Here is a 23,473-nt window from a genome sequence, read left to right on the forward strand (position 1 = left end):
ATGCGGACATTCCACCTTCTGAACATGGCTTCAGCCGCCCTTATGCAAATCACTAATTTAGGCCTCAAATGTGCATGGCGCTCCCTCACTCCAGAGCCCTCTAGAATTTTAAGGCAACAGTTTAGGGTCACATATGGGGTATTTCTGTACTTGGGAGAAATTGTATTACAAATTTAGGGGGGCCTTTTCTCCTTTTACCAATTGGGGCTACACCAGCATGTTTGTTTAAAAAATTTTTTTACACTAACATGCTGGGTTTTTCCTTAATTTTTCATTTTTACAAGAGGTAAAAGTATGGAAATACTCCATATGGGGGTGTAAATTGCTCTGAGGGTAGACAACATGGCTCAGGAGTGAGAGAGCCCCATGTACATTTGAGGCCCAAATTGAGGATTTGCACAGGGGTGGCTGATCATACCAGAAGTATTGACATGAATGCTAAAAAATAAAACACCCACATGTGACCCCATTTTGGAAACTACACCCCTCAAGGAATGTAACAAGGGGTACAGTGCGCATTTACCCCCACAGGTGTCTGGCAGATTTTTTGAACAGTGGTCCGTGAAAATGAAAAATGTAATATTTCATTTGCATAGCCCACTGTTCCAAAAATCTGTCAAATGCCAGTGGAGTGTAAATACCCACCCCAAAATGGGGTCACATGTGGGGGAGTACACTGTTCTAGCAGCCCAGGGCCTTGTAAGCGCACATGGCCCCGACTTGAATTCCAGCCAAATTCTCTCTCCAAAAGCCCAATGGCGCTCCTTCTCTTATGGTGCCCTGTTGTGCGTCCAAAGAGAACTTTACATCCACATATGGGGTATTTCCATAACATTTTAATAAAATGAAAAATTTGGGGTAACACCAGCATTTTAGTGACAAAAATCAAATCATTAATTTTCACATCCAACTTTAATGAAAATATGTCAAACACCTGTGGGGTGTAAAGGCTCACTATACCCCTTGTTACGTTCCTTGAGGGGTGTATTTTCCCAAATAGTATGCCATGTGAGGTGTTTTTTGCTGTTCTGCCACCATGGGGGCTTCCTAAATGCAACATGCCCCCTGAGAACCATTTCAGCAAATTCTCTCTTCAAAAGCCAAATTTTCCACCATCTTTTCTGAGCATTGTAGTTCGCTGGTAGAGCACTTTACGTCCACATATGAGGTATTTCCATACTCAGAACAGGTGGAGTTACAAATTTTGGGGGGCTTTTTCTCCTACTACCCCTTCTAAAAATGTAAAATTTGGGGTTACACTAGCATTTTAGTGAAAAAATCTAATTTTTCATTTTCACGCCCAACTTCAATGAAAATTCATCAATACCTGTGGGGCGTTAGGGCTCACTGTACCCCTTGTTACATTCTTTGTGTGATATAGTTTCCAAAGTAGTGTGCCATGTGTTTTTTTTTTTTTTTGCTGTTCTGGCACCATGGGGGCCTCCTAAATGCGACATTCCCCCCAAAAACCATTTCAGCTAAATTCTCTCTCGAAAATCCCAAAGTTGCTCCTTCCCTTCTGAGCCCTGTAGTGCACCCGCAGAACACTTTACATCCACACATGAGCTATTTCCTTACTCGAGAGAAATTGGGTTGCAAATTTTGGTGGGCTTTTTCTCCTTATACCCCTTGTAAAAATAAAAAAGATTGGGGCTACAAGAACATGTTACTGCAAATTGTGAGTTTTAGAGGGGTTGAATAGTAAAGTAGAAAATCTTTGCTCTGTAAAGCGGTAAACACAATAGAGGACATGGCACTGTTACAAATGGATCTGGATAGGTTGGAGGCTTGGGCTGAGAAGTGGCAGATGAGGTTCAACAATGATAAATGTAAGGTAATGCACATGGGGAGGAAAAATCCGGCCTGGGATTATGTATTAAATGGGAGCACACTAGGGACGACTGATGTGGAAAAGGACTTGGGAGTTTTAGTTAACAGTAAATTTAGCTGTAGTGACCAGTGTCGGGCAGCTGCTGCCAAGGCAAATAAAATCATGGGGTGCATCAATAGGGGCATAGATGCCCACGACAAGGACATTATTCTACCGCTGTACAAATCACTAGTCAGACCACATATAGAATACTGTGTACAGTACTGGGCACCAGTGTACAAGAAAGATATAGTGGAGCTGGAGAGGGTTCAAAGACGGGCAACCAGGGTAATACGGGGAATGGGAGGACTACAGTACCCAGAAAGATTATCAGAATTATTGTTATTTAGTTTAGAAAAAAGAAGGCTTAAGGGAGACCTAATAACTATGTATAAATATATCAGGGGACAGTACATAGATCTTTCCCATGACCTATTTATACTCAGTACTGTATCTATAACAAGGGGGCATCCTCTCCATTTAGAGGAAAGAAGGTTTCTACACCAGCACAGATGGGAGTTCTTTACTGTAAGAGCAGTGAGACTGTCGAATTCTCTCCCGGAGGAGGTGGTCATGGGGAACTCTGTAAAATAATTTAAAATGTCTAAAAATTATGTCCTTGTCACATGCCTCTATGCCTCTCTTGATACAACCCATGACTTTGTTAGCCTTGGCAGCAACTGCCTGGCATTGATCACTAAAGTAGAGCTTACTGTCCACCATTTTTGGAGAGTAAGAACATTGCTGGTTATGTATATTAGAATTATAGGGACAGAACGTTGATCCAGGGATTTATTCTGACTGCCATTTGGAGTCGGGAAGGAATTTTTTACCTCTAGTATGAGTTTTTTTTTGCCTTCCTCTGGATGAACTCAGTAGGGACTCATTGGGATATAGGTTGAACGTGATGAACTCTGGTCTTTTTTCAACCTTATGAACTATGTTACTATGTTCTCTTCCACTTTGCTGCTATTCCTGTGAAACACCTAAAGGGTTAACACACTTTCTGAATGTCATTTTGAATACTTTGAGGGGTGCAGTATCTATAATGTGGTCATTTATGGGGGATTTCTCACAGAAAGGCCCCTCAAATCCACTTCAAACTGAACCGGCCCCTGAAAAATTAAGATTTAGAATTTTTGGAGAGAATTGGGAATATTGCTGCTGAACTTTGAAGCCCTCTGATGTCCAAACTTGTTGGGTTGTGCCAATTCAGGACCAGCCTCTCTGAAACTTTTCCCTCTACCTCGTATTCTTACTGCTCTTACAGTTAAGAATCTCTGTCTGTGATGATGGTGAAGCCTTCTTTCCTCTAGACGTAGAGGATGCCCCCTTGTCATGGTTACCGGCCTAGGTATAAGATCACTAAAAGATCTCTATACAGTACTGTCCATTCATATATTTGTACATTGTGATCAAATTGACCCTAATACATATTTTCTCTAAACTAAGTAACCCCAAGCTTGGTAACCTTTCTTGGTTCTGTAATCCTCCCATTCCATTATTTATCTTTGTCACCCTCCTCTGCACCCCCTCCAGTTCAGACGTGTCCTTCTTATATACAGGTGCCCAAAATTGGACACAATACTCCACATGTGGTCTGACTAATAATTTATACAGAGGCAAAATTATTAGACATGTGCAATTCGTTTCATAACGAACACGGAACGAAACGAATTTTCCCATTTTCGGATGTTCATTACGAAAAGAATGCACGAAAAAAAAAAATCACAAAATCCCGAAAAAGCATACAAATACGAATATACATTTAACAAATGCATTCGTTAACTAACTCATAACGAATATGCATGTTAACGAACAACTAATGCATTCGTTATAAGTATACCGAATGTCGGGGCCATGCATCAACAGCTATCCGGCAGCGCATAATGCTTAAGCTGCTGCCGGATAGTAGTGTAAGCAGCCCGGGCAGGTTCACTCACCTTTCCGTGCTGCTCCAGGCCTTCCTCCGGTGGGTCCTGGGCTGGTCCGGGCCTTCATACGGGTCTTCCTCTGACGTCGTCATGACGCCGTCGCACACGCCGTCCCGTCATCCAATAGGAACGGCGTGCGGCAGCGACGTGATGACGTCGCTACGGAGGCCCAGTAAGGCCTTGCGGCAGACAACGGAGGACCGTAGAAGACCAGGAGAGCCCAGCAGAGCCCAGCGGAGTACAGAAGAGGACTAGGAGAGCCCAGCGGAGGCCCGGGGACACCATCGGGAGCAGTGGAGACAGGTGAGTAGGACTTTACTTTTTTACATTGCACGAATCCCTCAACATATGAATTACCATCGTATGTTGAGGGATCACTAGACATGTGCAGAACAAAAAATCTGAATTAACAAATGCAATCGTTGTTTTTAACAAATGGATCCGTTTTTTAAATGAATGCATCCAAAAACAAAAAAAAATTGCGCGGATGCATCCGAAAACCGAATATGACGAATGCACAGCATTCCGAATATTCACAGAACCGAAAAATGTTTCAAAACCAAAACGAACTAAAGGAAAAAAAAAGAAATTTTTGGTTCTGCACATGTCTAAAAATTATGTCCTTGTCACATGCCTCTATGACTCTCTTGATACAACCCATGACTTTGTTAGCCTTGGCAGCAGCTGCCTGGCACTGATCACTAAAGTAGAGCTTACTGTCCACCAGTACCCCAAAGTCCTTTTCTTTAGTACTTTTACTTATGTTTTGCACATAATTGTACATTTTGTTTTAACAGGACAAGCGCATAACTTTACATTAAGCCACATTCAATTTCATTTGCCATGTCTGTGCCCAATCCCCCAGCTTCCCCAGATCCCTCTGTAATATTATCTTATCCTCCTCTGTGATGATCACCTTACCCAGTTTAGTGTCATCTTCAAATATAGAAATTCTACTCTGTAATCGCAGCAGAATTTGCTAATTTTGTTGGACCAGCCGAATATCTAATGTGTATCAGCTTAGCATTCATGTGTATGGTGGGATTAAATCGACAGCTACCTATAATGAAACAGTTAAGATGGACAGGATTGGAAGACCTCTGTTCCAGACATGCATATAGGTACAAATCCCAAAGGCAGGACCTGCATCTTTCAGATGTGTATGTGATGTTTTGTGTATATGTTACATATGTTTGTTGTTATTATTATTATTATGATTATTATTAATAATATAGAGCCAATAAGTCATAATAAGCAGTTACTATATGTGGATGCTGACAACCTAGGAAGAGAAAACTCTTCCTGAAGCCGTTAACACAGATACAGATTATGTAATACAGATTGTTTGGCTACGGCTGTCAAAACTGACAGCAGCATTAAAACATTGTGGTCATGCAACATTGGTGGTATAGGGATTCGATGAGCTCCCTGCAATAAGATCTCAGAGATCTGAACTGTTGTCATAGCAGCTGAGGTCTCCTGAAGGCTTCAGTGCATGCTGTGACAGATTTGCTTCTACAGGCAGGTTGTACTAGAAAAAAAAAGTTACAGAAAAATCAATTCAATGCTTTGCAAAAGTAATGTATTGAATTGAATAAGTGAATAATTGCTTATAGTTGTCCCCTAGGGTGAGTTTCAAAAAGGGAAAAAAAAGGGAACAAAAAGTATTTAACCACTTAGGGACCAAGGGCATACAGGTACGCCCTGATGCCCTGGTACGCCTTGACGCCCTGGTACTTAAGGACCAAGGGCGTACCTGTACGCCGTGGGCATTCCGGTCCCCGCCGCTCACCGGGAGGGACGGGGAACCGGATCGGGATGCCTGCTGAAATCATTCATCAGGCACCCCGTGCAAACCCCTGAGGGGGTCCTGAGACCCCCCGAATCTGCGTGATTCTGGGTCATACAGGTCTCCGGTGACCCAGAAAATAAGGGGGATTGAGGCTTTCCAAGACACCTACGATCCCCCTGAAAGGATAGGAGTGCAGTGTCATCGGTGCCACCCCTCTTATCCCTGCTATTGGTCAGTCAGAAGCGAATGACCAATAGCAGATCGGGGGCAGGGGGATAAAGTTCGGTTCCCCCGCTCTGCTCACCCCTGGTAGTCCGGGCAGAACGGGGAAACTGTGCTGTGACCGGTGGTCACTTACCGGCGGCAGGCGGCGATGAGGTGCGGCACCCTGGTGCGTATGGAAGCCGGTGAGTTGTTGCCTAGCAACATCTGGAGGGCTACAGTTTGGAGATCACTATACAGTCTCTAAACTGGAGCCCTCCAGATGTTGCAAAACTACAACTCCCAGCATGCCCAGACAGCTGTTTGGGCATGCTGGGATTTGTAGTTTTTCAATATTTGGAGGGCTACCATTTGGAGATCACTGTGCAGTGGTCTCTAAACTGTGGCCCTCGAGATTTTGCAAAACTACAACTTCCAGCATGCCCACACAGCAGTTTGCTGTTTGGGCATGCTGGGATTAGTAGTTTTGCAACATCTGGTGGGCCACAGTTTGTAGATCCCTGTGCGGTGGTTTCTAAACTGTGGCCCTCTAAATCATGCAAAACTACAACTCCCAGCATGCACAAACAGCAAACGACTGTCTTGCCTTGCTGGGAGGAGTAGTTGTGTGCCTCCAGTTGTTGCATACCTACATCTCCCAGCATGCCCTTCTGCGATCAGTACATGCTGGGAGTTGTAGTTTTGCAACAGCTGGAGGCACACTGGTTGGAAAATGTTGAGTTTGGTAACAGAACCTCACTCAAGGTTTTCCAACCAGTGTGCCTCCAGCTGTTGCAAAAGTACAACTCCCAGCATGCACAGTCTGTCACTCAAGGTTTTCCAACCAGTGTGCCTCCAGCTGTTGCAAAAGTACAACTCCCAGCATGCACAGTCTGTCAGTGCATGCTGGGAGTTGTAGTTTTGCAACATCTGGAGGTTCCCCCCCCCCCCCCCTGTGAATGTACAGGGTACATTCACATGGGCGAGTTTACAGTGAGTTTCCTGCTACAAGTTTGAGCTGCGGCAAACTTTTCCTCCGCAGCGCAAACTCCTAGCGGGAAACTCACTGTAAACCCCCGCCAGTGCGAATGTCACGATGCCGGCTGGCAGGTAGTGGACCCTCTGTGCCAGAGAGGGATTGGCGTGGACCGTGCTAGTGGACCGGTTCTAAGCCACTACTGGTTTTCACCAGAGCCCGCCGCAAAGCGGGATGGTCTTGCTGCGGCGGTAGTGACCAGGTCGTATCCACTAGCAACGGCTCACCTCTCTGGCTGCTGAAGATAGGCGCGGTACAAGGGAGTAGGCAGAAGCAAGGTCGGACGTAGCAGAAGGTCGGGGCAGGCAGCAAGGATCGTAGTCAGGGGCAACGGCAGAAGGTCTGGAAACACTGGCAAGGAACACACAAGGAACGCTTTCACTGGCACTAAGGCAACAAGATCCGGCAAGGGAGTGCAAGGGAAGTGAGGTAATATAGGGAAGTGCACAGGTGAAAACCCTAATTGGAACCACTGCGCCAATCAGCGGCGCAGTGGCCCTTTAAATCGCAGAGACCCGGCGCGCGCGCGCCCTAGGGAGCGGGGCCGCGCGCGCCGGGACAGAACAGACGGGGAGCGGGTCAGGTAGGGGAGCCGGGGTGCGCATCGCGAGCGGGCGCTACCCGCATCGCGAATCGCATCCCGGCTGGCAGCAGGATCGCAGCGCCCCGGGTCAGAGGACGTGACCGGAGCGCTGCAGCGAAGGGGGTGAAGCGAGCGCTCCGGGGAGGAGCGGGGACCCGGAGCGCTCGGCGTAACAGTACCCCCCCCCTTGGGTCTCCCCCTCTTTTTGGAGCCTGAGAACCTGAGGAGCAGACTTTTGTCAAGGATGTTGTCCTCAGGTTCCCAGGATCTCTCTTCAGGACCACAACCCTCCCAGTCTACTAAAAAAAAATTCTTTCCTCTGACCTTTTTGGCAGCCAAAATTTCCTTGACCGAGAAGACGTCCGAGGAGCCGGAAACAGGAGTGAGAGGAACAGATTTGGGAGAAAAACGGTTGAGGATGAGTGGTTTGAGAAGAGAGACGTGAAAGGCATTAGGGATACGAAGAGAAGGAGGAAGAAGAAGTTTATAAGAGACAGGATTAATTTGACACAAAATTTTGAAAGGACCAAGATAGCGTGGTCCCAACTTGTAGCTAGGGACACGGAAGCGGACATATTTAGCGGAGAGCCATACCTTGTCTCCAGGGGAAAAAACGGGAGGAGCTCTTCTTTTCTTATCCGCGAACCTCTTCATGCGTGAAGAAGCCTGTAAGAGAGAATTTTGGGTCTCTCTCCATATAATGGAAAGGTCACGAGAAATTTCATCCACAGCGGGCAGACCAGAGGGCAAGGGGGTAGGGAGGGGGGGAAGAGGGTGACGGCCGTACACCACGAAAAATGGGGATTTGGAGGAAGATTCAGAGACCCTGAAGTTATACGAAAATTCGGCCCATGGAAGGAGATCTGCCCAGTCATCCTGGCGGGAGGAAACAAAATGTCGCAAATAATCACCCAGGATCTGGTTAATTCTTTCTACTTGTCCATTGGACTGGGGATGATATGCAGAGGAAAAATTTAATTTAATCTTGAGTTGTTTACAAAGAGCCCTCCAGAATTTAGACACGAATTGGACCCCTCTATCCGAGACAATCTGCGTAGGCAACCCGTGAAGACGAAAAATGTGTAGAAAAAATTGTTTAGCCAACTGAGGCGCAGAAGGAAGACCAGGAAGAGGGATGAAATGTGCCATTTTGGAGAATCGATCAACGACCACCCAAATAACGGTGTTGCCACGGGAAGGGGGTAAATCAGTAATAAAATCCATACCAATCAGGGACCAAGGCTGTTCGGGGACAGGCAGAGGATGAAGAAAACCAGCGGGCTTCTGGCGAGGAGTCTTATCCCGGGCACAGATAGTGCAGGCTCGCACAAAGTCCCCAACATCCGTCTCCAGAGTCGGCCACCAATAGAAGCGGGAGATGAGTTGCACAGATTTCTTGATGCCCGCATGACCTGCGAGATGGGAGGAGTGACCCCATTTGAGGATTCCGAGGCGTTGGCGTGGAGAAACAAAGGTCTTTCCTGGAGGAGTCTGCCTGATGGAGGCAGGAGAAGTGGAGATCAGGCAGTCAGGTGGAATGATGTGTTGCGGAGGGAGATCAACTTCTGAGGCATCCGAGGAACGAGAGAGAGCATCGGCCCTAATGTTCTTATCGGCAGGACGAAAGTGAATCTCAAAATTAAATCGGGCAAAGAACAGAGACCACCGGGCCTGGCGAGGATTCAGCCGTTGGGCCGACTGGAGGTAGGAGAGGTTCTTGTGGTCGGTGTAGATAATAACAGGAAATCTTGATCCCTCCAGCAGATGCCTCCATTCCTCAAGTGCTAATTTAATGGCTAGAAGCTCTCGATCCCCGATGGAGTAGTTCCTCTCCGCTGGAGAGAAGGTCCTAGAGAAAAAACCACAAGTGACAGCATGCCCGGAAGGATTTTTTTGTAGAAGGACAGCTCCAGCTCCTACTGAGGAGACATCAACCTCCAATAGGAAGGGTTTGGAAGGGTCAGGTCTGGAGAGCACGGGAGCCGAAGAAAAGGCAGACTTGAGTCGTTTAAAGGAGTCTTCTGCTTGAGGAGGCCAGGACTTGGGATCAGCATTTTTCTTGGTTAAAGCCACGATAGGAGCCACAATGGTAGAAAAATGTGGAATAAATTGCCTGTAATAATTGGCGAACCCCAAAAAGCGTTGGATAGCACGGAGTCCGGAGGGGCGTGGCCAATTTAAGACGGCAGAGAGTTTGTCTGGATCCATCTGTAGTCCCTGGCCAGAGACCAAATATCCTAGAAAAGGAAGAGATTGGCATTCAAACAGACATTTCTCAATTTTGGCATAGAGTTGGTTGTCACGAAGTCTCTGAAGAACCATACGGACATGCTGGCGGTGTTCTTCTAGATTGGCAGAAAAAATTAGGATATCGTCCAGATATACCACAACACAGGAGTATAATAGATCACGAAAAATTTCATTGACAAAGTCTTGGAAGACGGCAGGGGCATTGCACAGTCCAAAGGGCATGACCAGATACTCAAAGTGTCCATCTCTGGTGTTAAATGCCGTTTTCCACTCGTCCCCCTCTCTGATGCGGATGAGGTTATAGGCGCCTCTTAAGTCCAATTTAGTGAAGATGTGGGCACCTTGGAGGCGATCAAAGAGTTCAGAGATGAGGGGTAAGGGGTAGCGGTTCTTAACCGTGATTTTATTAAGACCGCGGTAGTCAATGCAAGGACGAAGGGAGCCATCTTTTTTGGACACAAAGAAAAATCCGGCTCCGGCAGGAGAGGAGGATTTACGGATAAAGCCCTTTTTTAGATTCTCCTGGACGTATTCGGACATGGCAAGAGTCTCTGGGGCAGAGAGAGGATAAATTCTGCCCCGGGGTGGAGTAGTACCCGGGAGGAGGTCGATAGGGCAATCATAAGGCCTGTGAGGAGGTAGAGTCTCAGCTTGTTTTTTGCAGAAAACATCCGCGAAGTCCATATAGGCCTTAGGGAGACCGGTTACTGGAGGAACCACAGAGTCACGGCAAGGGTTACTGGGAACCGGTTTTAGACAGTTCCTGGAACAAGAGGACCCCCAACTCTTGATCTCCCCAGTGGACCAATCCAGGGTTGGGGAATGAAGTTGAAGCCAGGGAAGTCCAAGGAGAATCTCCGAGGTGCAATTAGGGAGGACCAAAAGTTCAATCCTCTCATGATGAGATCCGATGCTCATAAGAAGGGGCTCCGTGCGGAAACGTATGGTACAGTCCAATCTTTCATTATTTACGCAATTGATGTAGAGGGGTCTGGCGAGACTGGTCACTGGGATGTTGAACCTGTTGACGAGAGAGGCCAAAATAAAATTTCCTGCAGAACCAGAGTCCAAGAAGGCCACTGTAGAGAAGGAGAAGGCAGAGGCAGACATCCGCACAGGCACAGTAAGACGTGGAGAGGCAGAGTAGACATCAAGGACTGTCTCACCTTTGTGCGGAGTCAGCGTACGTCTTTCCAGGCGGGGAGGACGGATAGGACAATCCCTCAGGAAGTGTTCGGTACTAGCACAGTACAGGCAGAGGTTCTCCATACGGCGTCGTGTCCTCTCTTGAGGTGTCAGGCGAGACCGGTCGACCTGCATAGCCTCCACGGCGGGAGGCACAGGAACAGCTTGCAGGGGACCAGAGGAGAGAGGAGCCGAGGAGACGAAACGCCTCGTGCGAACAGAGTCCATATCTTGGCGGAGTTCCTGACGCCTTTCAGAAAAACGCATGTCAATGCGAGTGGCTAGGTGAATAAGTTCATGTAGATTAGCAGGAATTTCTCGTGCGGCCAGAACATCTTTAATGTTGCTGGATAGGCCTTTTTTGAAGGTCGCGCAGAGGGCCTCATTATTCCAGGACAATTCTGAAGCAAGTGTACGGAATTGTACGGCATACTCGCCAACGGAAGAATTACCCTGGACCAGGTTCAACAGGGCAGTCTCAGCAGAAGAGGCTCGGGCAGGTTCCTCAAAGACACTTCGGATTTCCGAGAAGAAGGAGTGTACAGAGGCAGTGACGGGGTCATTGCGGTCCCAGAGCGGTGTGGCCCATGACAGGGCTTTTCCGGACAGAAGACTGACTACGAAAGCCACCTTAGACCTTTCAGTGGGAAACAGGTCCGACATCATCTCCAGATGCAGGGAACATTGGGAAAGGAAGCCACGGCAAAACTTAGAGTCCCCATCAAATTTATCCGGCAAGGATAAGCGTATCCCAGGAGCGGCCACTCGCTGCGGAGGAGGTGCAGGAGCTGGCGGAGGAGATGACTGCTGAAGCTGTGGTAGCAACTGTTGTAGCATAACGGTCAGTTGAGACAGCTGTTGGCCTTGTTGCGCAATCTGTTGTGACTGCTGGGCGACCACCGTGGTGAGGTCGGCGACAACTGGCAGAGGAACTTCAGCGGGATCCATGGCCGGATCTACTGTCACGATGCCGGCTGGCAGGTAGTGGACCCTCTGTGCCAGAGAGGGATTGGCGTGGACCGTGCTAGTGGACCGGTTCTAAGCCACTACTGGTTTTCACCAGAGCCCGCCGCAAAGCGGGATGGTCTTGCTGCGGCGGTAGTGACCAGGTCGTATCCACTAGCAACGGCTCACCTCTCTGGCTGCTGAAGATAGGCGCGGTACAAGGGAGTAGGCAGAAGCAAGGTCGGACGTAGCAGAAGGTCGGGGCAGGCAGCAAGGATCGTAGTCAGGGGCAACGGCAGAAGGTCTGGAAACACTGGCAAGGAACACACAAGGAACGCTTTCACTGGCACTAAGGCAACAAGATCCGGCAAGGGAGTGCAAGGGAAGTGAGGTAATATAGGGAAGTGCACAGGTGAAAACCCTAATTGGAACCACTGCGCCAATCAGCGGCGCAGTGGCCCTTTAAATCGCAGAGACCCGGCGCGCGCGCGCCCTAGGGAGCGGGGCCGCGCGCGCCGGGACAGAACAGACGGGGAGCGGGTCAGGTAGGGGAGCCGGGGTGCGCATCGCGAGCGGGCGCTACCCGCATCGCGAATCGCATCCCGGCTGGCAGCAGGATCGCAGCGCCCCGGGTCAGAGGACGTGACCGGAGCGCTGCAGCGAAGGGGGTGAAGCGAGCGCTCCGGGGAGGAGCGGGGACCCGGAGCGCTCGGCGTAACAGCGAATATACCCTAAAAACACTACACTAACACATAATAAAGGGTAAAACACACCCTCTTACACTGTCCCCCCCCCCCCCCCCCCAATAAAAAGGAAAAACTTATCTTACGGCAGTGTTTCCAAAATGGAGCCTCCAGCTGTTGCAAAACGACAATTCCCAGCATTTCCAGACAGCCTCTGACTGTCCAGGCATGCTGGGAGTTTAGCAACAGCTAAAGACACCCTGTTTGGGAATCACTGGTGTAGAATACCACTATGTCCACCTAAATGCAATCCCTAATTTACCGTATATACTCGAGTATAAGCCGACCCAAATATAAGCCGAGGCCCCTAATTTCCCCCCAAAATCCCAGGAAAAGTTATTGACGCGAGTATAAGCCTAGGGTGGAATATACCCCCGTCATTAACACCCTCATCATCATCACCCTGTCATCATCCCCCTTCATCATCACCGCCTGTCAGCATCCCCCCTTCATCATCACCGCCTGTCATCATCCCCTTATCATCATCCCACCCCCCCCTTTATCATCCCCTTGTCATCATCCCAAACCCCCCTTCATCATCCCCTTGTCATCATCCCACACCCCCCCTTCATCATCCCCTTGTCATCATCCCCTTATCATCATCCCACACCCCCCCTTCATCATCCCCCTGTCATCATCCCCTTGTCATCATCCCAGAACCCCCCCCTTCATCATCCCCTTGTCATCATCACCACATGTCATCATCACACCCCCCCCCTTCATCATCCCCTTGTCATCATCACCACATGTCTTCAGACCCCCCCCCCCTTCATCATCACCGCTTGTCAATGTCTGATACAGGGGTCTTCAACCTGCAGACCTCCAGATGTTTCAAAACTACAACTCCAAGCAAGCCCGGGCAGCCATCGGCTGTCCGGGCTTGCTGGGAGTTGTAGTTTTGAAACATCTGGAGGTCTGCAGGTTGAAGACAACTGCGGCCTTCGACATCCTCCAGCCCCCCCCACTCTGTCACCCCCTTTAGTTTTGTACTCACCTCCGCTCGGTGGGACGTTAGGGTGTGCTGGTCCGGGCCATCTGTGCTGCAGGACCGTCCGGTGGGATATTCGTTCCGGGCTGTCCATCTTCACCGGGGGGCCTCTTCTCCGCACTTCGGGCACGGAATAGAGGCGTTGCCTTGATGACGACGCAGAGGGACGTTGCTAATGAACGTCCCTGTGCGTCGTCGTCAAGGCAACGTGACTATTCCGGGGCCGGGCCCGAAGCGCGGAGAAGTGGCCCCCCGGCGAAGATGGACAGCCCGGAACGACTATCCCACCGGACGACCTCCCCACCGGACAGTCCTGCAACACCGGCCCAGCGCACCCTAACGTCCCGCCGAGCGGAGGTGAGTACAAAACTAAAGGGGGGTGGGGAGTCTGGATGATGTCGAAGGTTTTATACCTACAACTCCCAGCAAGCCCGGACAGCCGATGGCTGCCCGGGCTTGCTGGGAGTTGTAGTTTTGAAACATCTGGAGGTCCGCAGGTTGAAGACCACTGAGGGCGGAGGTGGGTGTTTTCAGCACGAAAAATCGTGCTGAAAAACTCGGCTTATACTCGAGTATATACGGTAGTCCTCAAATGCATATGGCGCTCTCTCAATTTGAAGCCCTGTCATATTTCAAGGCAACAGTTTAGTGCCACATATGGGGTATTTCCGTACTGGCACTAAACTGTAAAATGTTAAAAAGTTAAAAAATTTACACTAACATGCTGGTGTTGCCCCATACTTTTTATTTTCACAAGAGGTAAAAGAAAAAAGACCCCCAAAATTTGTAACACAATTTCTCCTGAGTACGGAAATACCCCATATGTGGGCGTAAAATGCTCTGCAGACGCACAACAGGGCTCAGGAGGGAGAGCCTTGTTGTACATTTGAGGGATGTACATTTGAGGCCTAAATTGGTGATTTGCACAGGGGTGGCTGATTTTATAGCAGTTCTGACATAAATGCAAAAAAATAAATACCCACGTGTGACCCCATTTTGAAAACTACACCCCTCACGGAATGTAACAGGGGGTATAGTGAGCCTTAACACCCCACAGGTGTTTGACAATTTTACATAAAAGTTGGATGGGAAAATGGAAAAAATAAATATTTTTACTAAAATGATGGTGTTACCCTAAATTTTTCATTTTTACAAGGTAAAATAGTTAAAAAGAAAAGCACCAAAAAAATTTAAACCCCATATGTGCATGTAAAGTGCTTGTCACGATGCCGGCTGGCAGGTAGTGGATCCTCTGTGCCAGAGAGGGATTGGCGTGGACCGTGCTAGAGGATCGGTTCTAAGTCACTACTGGTTTTCACCAGAGCCCGCCGCAAAGCGGGATGGTCTTGCTGCGGCGGTAGTGACCAGGTCGTATCCCCTAGCAACGGCTCAACCTCTCTGGCTGCTGAAGATAGGCGCGGTACAAGGGAGTAGACAGAAGCAAGGTCGGACGTAGCAGAAGGTCGGGGCAGGCAGCAAGGATCGTAGTCAGGGGCAACGGCAGGAGGTCTGGAACACAGGCTAGGAACACACAAGGAAACGCTTTCACTGGCACTAAGGCAACAAGATCCGGCGAGGGAGTGAAGGGGAAGTGAGGTGATATAGGGAAGTGCACAGGTGTAAAGACTAATTGGAACCACTGCGCCAATCAGCGGCGCAGTGGCCCTTTAAATCGCAAAGACCCGGCGCGCGCGCGCCCTAGGGAGCGGGGCCGCGCGCGCCGGGACAGAACTGACGGAGAGCGAGTCAGGTACGGGAGCCGGGGTGCGCATCGCGAGCGGGCGCTACCCGCATCGCGAATCGCATCCCGGCCAGAGGCGGTATCGCAGCGCCCCGGGTCCGTGGAACCGACCGGAGCGCTGCAGTGAGAGGAGTGTAGCGAGCGCTCCGGGGAGGAGCGGGGACCCGGAGCGCTCGGCGTAACAGTACCCCCCCCCTTGGGTCTCCCCCTCTTCTTGGAGCCTGAGAACCTGAGGATCAGACTTTTGTCCAGGATATTGTCCTCAGGTTCCCAGGACCTCTCTTCTGGACCACAACCCTCCCAATCCACTAAAAAGAAGGTTTTCCCTCTGACCTTTTTAGATGCCAAAATTTCTTTGACGGAGAAGACGTCCGAGGAGCCGGAGACAGGAGTGGGGGGAACAGATTTGGGAGAGAAACGGTTAATGATAAGTGGTTTAAGAAGAGAAACATGAAAGGCATTAGGAATACGAAGAGAAGGAGGAAGAAGAAGTTTGTAAGAGACAGGATTAATCTGGCGCAAAATCTTGAAAGGACCAAGATAGCGTGGTCCCAACTTATAGCTAGGGACACGGAAGCGGACATATTTGGCGGAGAGCCATACCTTGTCTCCAGGGGAAAAAATGGGAGGAGCTCTTCTTTTCTTATCCGCGAATCTCTTCATGCGTGAAGAAGCCTGTAAGAGAGAATTTTGGGTCTCTCTCCATATGATGGAAAGATCACGAGAAATTTCATCCACAGCGGGCAGACCAGAGGGCAAGGGGGTAGGGAGGGGGGGAAGAGGGTGACGGCCGTACACCACGAAAAACGGGGATTTGGAGGAAGATTCAGAGATTCTGAAATTATACGAGAATTCGGCCCAAGGTAGAAGATCTGCCCAGTCATCCTGGCGGGAGGAAACAAAATGTCGTAAATAGTCACCCAAGATCTGGTTAATTCTTTCTACTTGTCCATTGGATTGAGGATGGTATGCAGAAGAAAAATTTAATTTAATCTTGAGTTGTTTACAGAGAGCCCTCCAGAATTTAGACACAAATTGGACGCCTCTATCCGAGACGATCTGCGTAGGCAACCCGTGAAGACGAAAAATGTGTACAAAAAATTGTTTAGCCAACTGAGGCGCTGAAGGAAGACCAGGAAGAGGGATGAAATGTGCCATTTTGGAGAATCGATCAACGACCACCCAAATAACAGTGTTGCCATGGGATGGGGGTAAGTCAGTAATAAAATCCATACCAATCAGAGACCAAGGTTGTTCGGGGACAGGCAGAGGAAGAAGAAAACCAGCGGGCTTCTGGCGAGGAGTCTTATCCCGGGCACAGATAGTGCAGGCTCGCACAAAGTCCACCACATCAGTCTCTAGAGTCGGCCACCAATAGAAGCGAGAGATGAGTTGCACAGATTTCTTGATGCCCGCATGACCTGCGAGATGGGAGGAGTGACCCCATTTGAGGATTCCGAGGCGTTGGCGTGGAGAAACAAAGGTCTTTCCTGGAGGAGTTTGCCTGATGGAGGCTAGAGAAGTGGAAATCAGGCAGTCAGGAGGAATGATGTGTTGAGGAGAGAGTTCAATTTCAGAAGCATCTGAGGAACGAGAGAGAGCATCGGCCCTAATGTTCTTATCAGCAGGCCGAAAGTGAATTTCAAAATTAAATCGGGCAAAGAACAGAGACCACCTGGCCTGACGAGGATTCAGCCGTTGGGCAGACTGGAGGTAGGAGAGGTTCTTGTGATCGGTGTAAATAATAACTGGGAATCTTGATCCCTCCAGCAGATGCCTCCATTCCTCAAGTGCTAATTTAATGGCTAGAAGCTCTCGATCCCCAATGGAGTAGTTCCTCTCCGCCGGAGAGAAGGTCCTAGAAAAAAAACCACAAGTAACAGCATGCCCGGAAGAGTTTTTTTGCAGAAGGACAGCTCCAGCTCCCACTGAGGAGGCATCAACCTCCAATAGGAAGGGTTTAGATGGGTCAGGTCTGGAGAGCACGGGAGCCGAAGAGAAGGCAGACTTGAGTCGTTTAAAGGCGTCTTCCGCTTGAGGAGGCCAAGACTTGGGATCGGCATTTTTTTTGGTTAAAGCCACAATAGGAGCCACAATGGTAGAAAAATGTGGAATAAATTGCCTGTAATAATTGGCGAACCCCAAAAAACGTTGGATGGCACGGAGTCCGGAGGGGCGTGGCCAATCTAAGACGGCAGAGAGTTTATCTGGGTCCATTTGTAGTCCCTGGCCAGAGACCAAGTATCCTAGAAAAGGAAGAGATTGGCATTCAAACAGACATTTCTCAATTTTAGCATAGAGTTGATTGTCACGAAGTCTCTGAAGAACCATACGGACATGCTGGCGGTGTTCTTCTAGATTGGCCGAAAAAATTAGGATATCATCAAGATATACAACAACACAGGAGTATAACAGATCACGAAAAATTTCATTAACAAAGTCTTGGAAGACAGCAGGGGCGTTGCACAGGCCAAAGGGCATGACCAGATACTCAAAGTGTCCATCTCTGGTGTTAAATGCTGTTTTCCACTCATCCCCCTCTCTGATGCGGATGAGGTTATAGGCGCCTCTTAAGTCCAATTTAGTAAAGATGTGGGCACCTTGGAGGCGATCAAAGAGTTCAGAGATGAGGGGTAAGGGGTAGCGGTTCTTAACCGTGATTTTATTAAGTCCGCGGTAGTCAATGCAAGGACGTAGAGAGCCATCTTTTTTGGACACAAAGAAAAATCCGGCTCCGGCAGGAGAGGAGGATTTACGGATAAAGCCCTTTTTTAGATTCTCCTGGACGTATTCAGACATGGCAAGAGTCTCTGGGGCAGAGAGAAGATAAATTCTGCCCCGGGGTGGAGTAGTGCCCGGGAGGAGGTCGATAGGACAATCATAAGGCCTGTGAGGAGGTAGAGTCTCCGCTTGTTTTTTGCAGAAAACATCCGCGAAGTCCATATAGGCCTTAGGGAGACCGGTTACTGGAGAAAGCACAGAGTTACGGCAAGGGTTACTGGGAACCGGTTTTAGACAGTCCTTGGAACAAGAGGGCCCCCAACTCTTGATCTCCCCAGTGGACCAATCCAGGGTTGGGGAATGAAGTTGAAGCCAGGGAAGTCCAAGGAGAATTTCCGAGGTGCAATTGGGGAGGACCAAAAGTTCAATCCTCTCGTGATGAGATCCGATGCTCATTAGAAGGGGCTCCGTGCGGAAACGTATGGAACAGTCCAATCTTTCATTGTTTATACAATTGATGTAAAGGGGTCTGGTGAGACTGGTCACTGGGATGTTGAACCTGTTGACGAGAGAGGCCAAAATAAAATTTCCTGCAGATCCAGAGTCCAAGAAGGCCACAGAAGAGAAGGAGAAGGCAGAGGCAGACATCCGCACAGGCACAGTAAGACGTGGAGAAGCAGAGTAGACATCAAGGATTGTCTCACCTTTGTGCGGAGTCAGCGTACGTCTTTCCAGGCGGGGAGGGCGGATAGGACAATCCCTCAGGAAGTGTTCGGTACTAGCACAGTACAGGCAGAGGTTCTCCATGCGGCGTCGTGTCCTCTCTTGAGATGTCAGGCGAGACCGGTCGACCTGCATAGCCTCCACGGCGGGAGGCACAGGAACAGATTGCAGGGAACCAGAGGAGAGAGGAGCCGAGGAGAAGAAACGCCTCGTGCGAACAGAGTCCATATCTTGGCGGAGCTCCTGACGCCTTTCGGAAAAACGCATGTCAATGCGAGTGGCTAGGTGAATAAGTTCATGAAGATTAGCAGGCATTTCTCGTGCGGCCAGAACATCTTTAATGTTGCTGGATAGGCCTTTTTTAAAGGTCGCGCAGAGGGCCTCATTGTTCCAGGATAATTCAGAAGCAAGAGTACGGAATTGTACGGCATACTCGCCAACGGAAGAATTACCCTGGACCAGGTTCAACAGGGCAGTCTCAGCAGAAGAGGCTCGGGCAGGTTCCTCAAAGACACTTCGAATTTCCGAGAAGAAGGAGTGTACAGAGGCAGTGACGGGGTCATTGCGGTCCCAGAGTGGTGTGGCCCAAGCCAGGGCTTTTCCAGACAGCAGGCTGACTACGAAAGCCACCTTAGACCTTTCAGTGGGGAACTGGTCCGACATCATCTCCAAGTGTAATGAACATTGGGAAAGAAAGCCACGGCAAAACTTAGAGTCCCCATCAAATTTATCCGGCAAGGATAGGCGTAGTCCAGAAGCGGCCACTCGCTGCGGAGGCGGTGCAGGAGCTGGCGGAGGAGATGATTGCTGGAGCTGTGGTAGTAACTGTTGTAGCATAACAGTCAGTTGAGACAGCTGTTGGCCTTGTTGCGCTATCTGTTGTGACTGCTGGGCGACCACCGTGGTGAGGTCAGCGACAACTGGCAGAGGAACTTCAGCGGGATCCATGGCCGGATCTACTGTCACGATGCCGGCTGGCAGGTAGTGGATCCTCTGTGCCAGAGAGGGATTGGCGTGGACCGTGCTAGAGGATCGGTTCTAAGTCACTACTGGTTTTCACCAGAGCCCGCCGCAAAGCGGGATGGTCTTGCTGCGGCGGTAGTGACCAGGTCGTATCCCCTAGCAACGGCTCAACCTCTCTGGCTGCTGAAGATAGGCGCGGTACAAGGGAGTAGACAGAAGCAAGGTCGGACGTAGCAGAAGGTCGGGGCAGGCAGCAAGGATCGTAGTCAGGGGCAACGGCAGGAGGTCTGGAACACAGGCTAGGAACACACAAGGAAACGCTTTCACTGGCACTAAGGCAACAAGATCCGGCGAGGGAGTGAAGGGGAAGTGAGGTGATATAGGGAAGTGCACAGGTGTAAAGACTAATTGGAACCACTGCGCCAATCAGCGGCGCAGTGGCCCTTTAAATCGCAAAGACCCGGCGCGCGCGCGCCCTAGGGAGCGGGGCCGCGCGCGCCGGGACAGAACTGACGGAGAGCGAGTCAGGTACGGGAGCCGGGGTGCGCATCGCGAGCGGGCGCTACCCGCATCGCGAATCGCATCCCGGCCAGAGGCGGTATCGCAGCGCCCCGGGTCCGTGGAACCGACCGGAGCGCTGCAGTGAGAGGAGTGTAGCGAGCGCTCCGGGGAGGAGCGGGGACCCGGAGCGCTCGGCGTAACAGTGCTCTGTGGGTGCACTACAATGCTCAGAAGAGAAGGAACGACATTGGGCTTTTGGAGAGAAAATTTGTCCGTAATACAAAGCCCCCATGGTGTTTGACGACTTTTCTGTCGGATGTGTAAATGAAATTTTAGTTTTTTTCACAAAAATGCTGTTTTTTCCCCAAATTTTACATTTTTACAAGGGATAATAGGAGAAAATTCTCCCCAAAATGACATGTAAATACCCCATGTGTGGACGTCAAGTGCTCTGCTGGCGAACTACAATGCTCAGAAGAGAAGGAGCGCCATTGAGCTTTTGGAGAGAGAATTTGTTTGGAATGGAAGTGGGGGGTCATGTGCGTTTACAAAGCCCCCATGGTGCCAGAACAGCACCCCCCCCCCCCCGACATGTGACCACATTTTGGAAACTACATCATTCACGTAATGTAATAAGGGGTACAGTGAGCATTTACGCCCCACAGGTGTCTGACAGATTTTTTAAACAGTGGTCCGTGAAAATAAAAAAATAATTATTTTTCATTAGCACAGCCCAAACTTTACGTTCACATATGAGGTAATACTCAAGAGAAATTGGGTTACAAATTTTGGGGGGCTTTTTGTCCTATTATCCCTGGGAAAAACTGGGTCTACAAGAACATGCGAGTGTAAAAAATTAAGATTTAGAATTTTCTCCTTTCACCTAAATGGTTAACAAACTTTCTGAATGTCATTTTGAATATTTTGAGGGGTGCAGTTTCTATAATGGGGTAATTTATGGGGTATTTCTAATATGAAGGACCTTCAAATCCACTTCAAAACTGAACTGTTCCCTGAAAAATTCCCATTTTGAGAATTTCATGAAACTGGAATTAGAATTAGAAAATTGCTGCTGATGTCTTCCAAAAGTAAAAACATGTCAACTTTATGATGCCAACATAAGGTAGACATAATGTATATATGAATCAATATAAAATGTATTTGGAATGTCTATTTTCCTTACAAGGGGTAATGGGAGAAATTAATGCTTAAAGATAAAGTATATATGAAAAAATATATATGAAAAAATATATATGAAAAAATAGGACATAGGTATCATTTTTATTTTTCCTAATCTAAATACAGATAGCATATCAATTTTATTTTATTAATTGCGTTTTAATGTTTGTTATTTCACAAATATTTTTTTGCAGTGTTTTTATGGTAACACGTATGTCATTACAAAGTATAATTAATCCTGCAAAAAACAAGCCCTCATATGTCCCTGTAGATGACTAAATGTGTTATGATTCTAAGAAGGAGAGGAGATAAAAATGAAAACCCAAAATAAAAGGTGTTAAAGAGGACTGGTCGGGAAAACAGGGGTGTGAATAAGCAAGTAGCTAGATAGGGCTAAGCATCAGGATTCCAGGCACATCTTTATTTCAATAGTCCTTTTCGTTAGAGAGATCTCACAAGCCTTTTTGTTATTATGCAAATATGGCTTAAGTGCCCAGTGGAGAGTGCACATCAAGAGCCCAGAGTTAGACAGTCCATCTCCCTATTATCTGGGGACTGTCAGGGAAATAGGCATATGCAAGTGTGCTATAGGGCAGTGAAAAAAAGGACATGGGCTGAAATTACCTGGGCTCCTGCCATGCTATTGGAGACCCATTTGAGCTTCATTTGTATATTAACAAACAGGCTTATATCTTGTCAATAGAGGGGACTATTCAAATAATAAAAAAAAGTATGCCCAGAATCATGATGCCTATCTCGTCAGCCATGGGCTTATTTACTCTTCTGTTTTTCTGCTGACAGGTCAGCTTTGAGCATCAACCTTAGTCTTCTCCCAACAATCATGGCCTACAAATGTCAAGCAACATGTGAACAACCCAATCTGCTAGATGGACAACATACGATCATTTCTTGTTTCACTCCCCTTAGACACCAATCCTGACAAAATGGAAGGGCCAGTTTTCTGTGAGACTGAATATATCCAATGAAGCCGCTATACACTGGTACTTTGCAAATGTGAATCATTTAGTAAAGAGGCTGGGAGCTGAATATGTCATCTTTGAAGGAGCAGAAGGGAATACATTTCTAGAGCATTCAATACAAGCTCCCAAAGGATTGGAGGGGGACTCTTACACTGAACATCTAGCAGCAGAAGCAGTGGCAAAGCTTGGGAATACCGCAGTTATCACTGCAAGTACACGGTAAGACAACTACTGTAAGGGCAGGGTCACACAGGGCACATCCGCAGCATTTTTCGCACTGCGGATGTGCCAATGGCAGACACAGAGGGACTGCAGAGCAAGCTCCCGGCTGCAGCCGGGAGCTTGCTCTGCAGTCCCTCTGTGACTGCCGTCGGCGCATCCGCAGCATGTAATACACTGCAGATTAGCCCCGTGTGACCCTGCCCTAAATTCTGATTATATTGTGCTTTTTTTCAGCAACTCTATTGAACCTCATTTAGTTTATCATGGATTACAATTGGCTTATTAAATGATATGGTATATTTTCATCTTGTACTTTACAATCATCCCTCAAGGATTGTCTTCAATAATGCCTACTGGCATCCATTCTAAAGTCCTTTTTCATATGTTCTAAGCAAATAAACACGTACAAGTAAATGCAGGTTTAGAATAGAGAACACAGGGGGTAGAATATATGTTCATTCTGAAGACAAGACATACAAAGAAATTGTGCTGTTTATGGCAAGGTATTTTGCCAATAGAGAAAGTCAGGCTGCTACCTTTTGTTTTTTTGTGGTTTCCACAACGGCATACAAAGAGAAGGTCCACTTTTAGTCCCATTTGCAATTGAGATGCGTGGTACTTTTGTGGCTGTAAAATGTGGTACAGTCCTTAAGGGGGTACTCCACTGGAATTTTATTTTTTTTTTAAATCAACTGGTTCCAGAAAGTTAAACATATTTTTAAATTACTTCTATTTAAAAATATTAATCCTTTCAGTACTTATCAGCTGCCATATGCTCCACAGGAAGTTCTTTTCTTTTTTAATTTCCTTTCTGTCTGACCACAGTGCTCTCTGCTGACACCTCTGTCCATTTAAGGAACTGTCCAGAGTAGGAGAAAATCCCCATAGCAATCCTATCCTGCTCCAGACAGTTCCT

General features: G+C 48.3%; 1 protein-coding gene across 2 annotated transcripts in view; it reads left to right on the top strand.

Moving 5' to 3' along the window:
* The window catches only part of LOC130276825 (SITS-binding protein-like), a 93,011-nt gene that overhangs the window by 46,973 nt on the left and 22,565 nt on the right, over nt 1-23,473 (top strand). For both annotated transcript variants that reach the window (XM_056526721.1, XM_056526722.1), the window contains one exon: nt 22,283-22,554. In XM_056526721.1, coding sequence (XP_056382696.1) covers nt 22,283-22,554 — 272 coding nt within the window. The remainder of the gene's footprint in view (nt 1-22,282; nt 22,555-23,473) is intronic.

The sequence above is a fragment of the Hyla sarda genome, chromosome 6 (assembly GCF_029499605.1).
Source record: "Hyla sarda isolate aHylSar1 chromosome 6, aHylSar1.hap1, whole genome shotgun sequence".
Lineage (NCBI taxonomy): Eukaryota > Metazoa > Chordata > Amphibia > Anura > Hylidae > Hyla > Hyla sarda.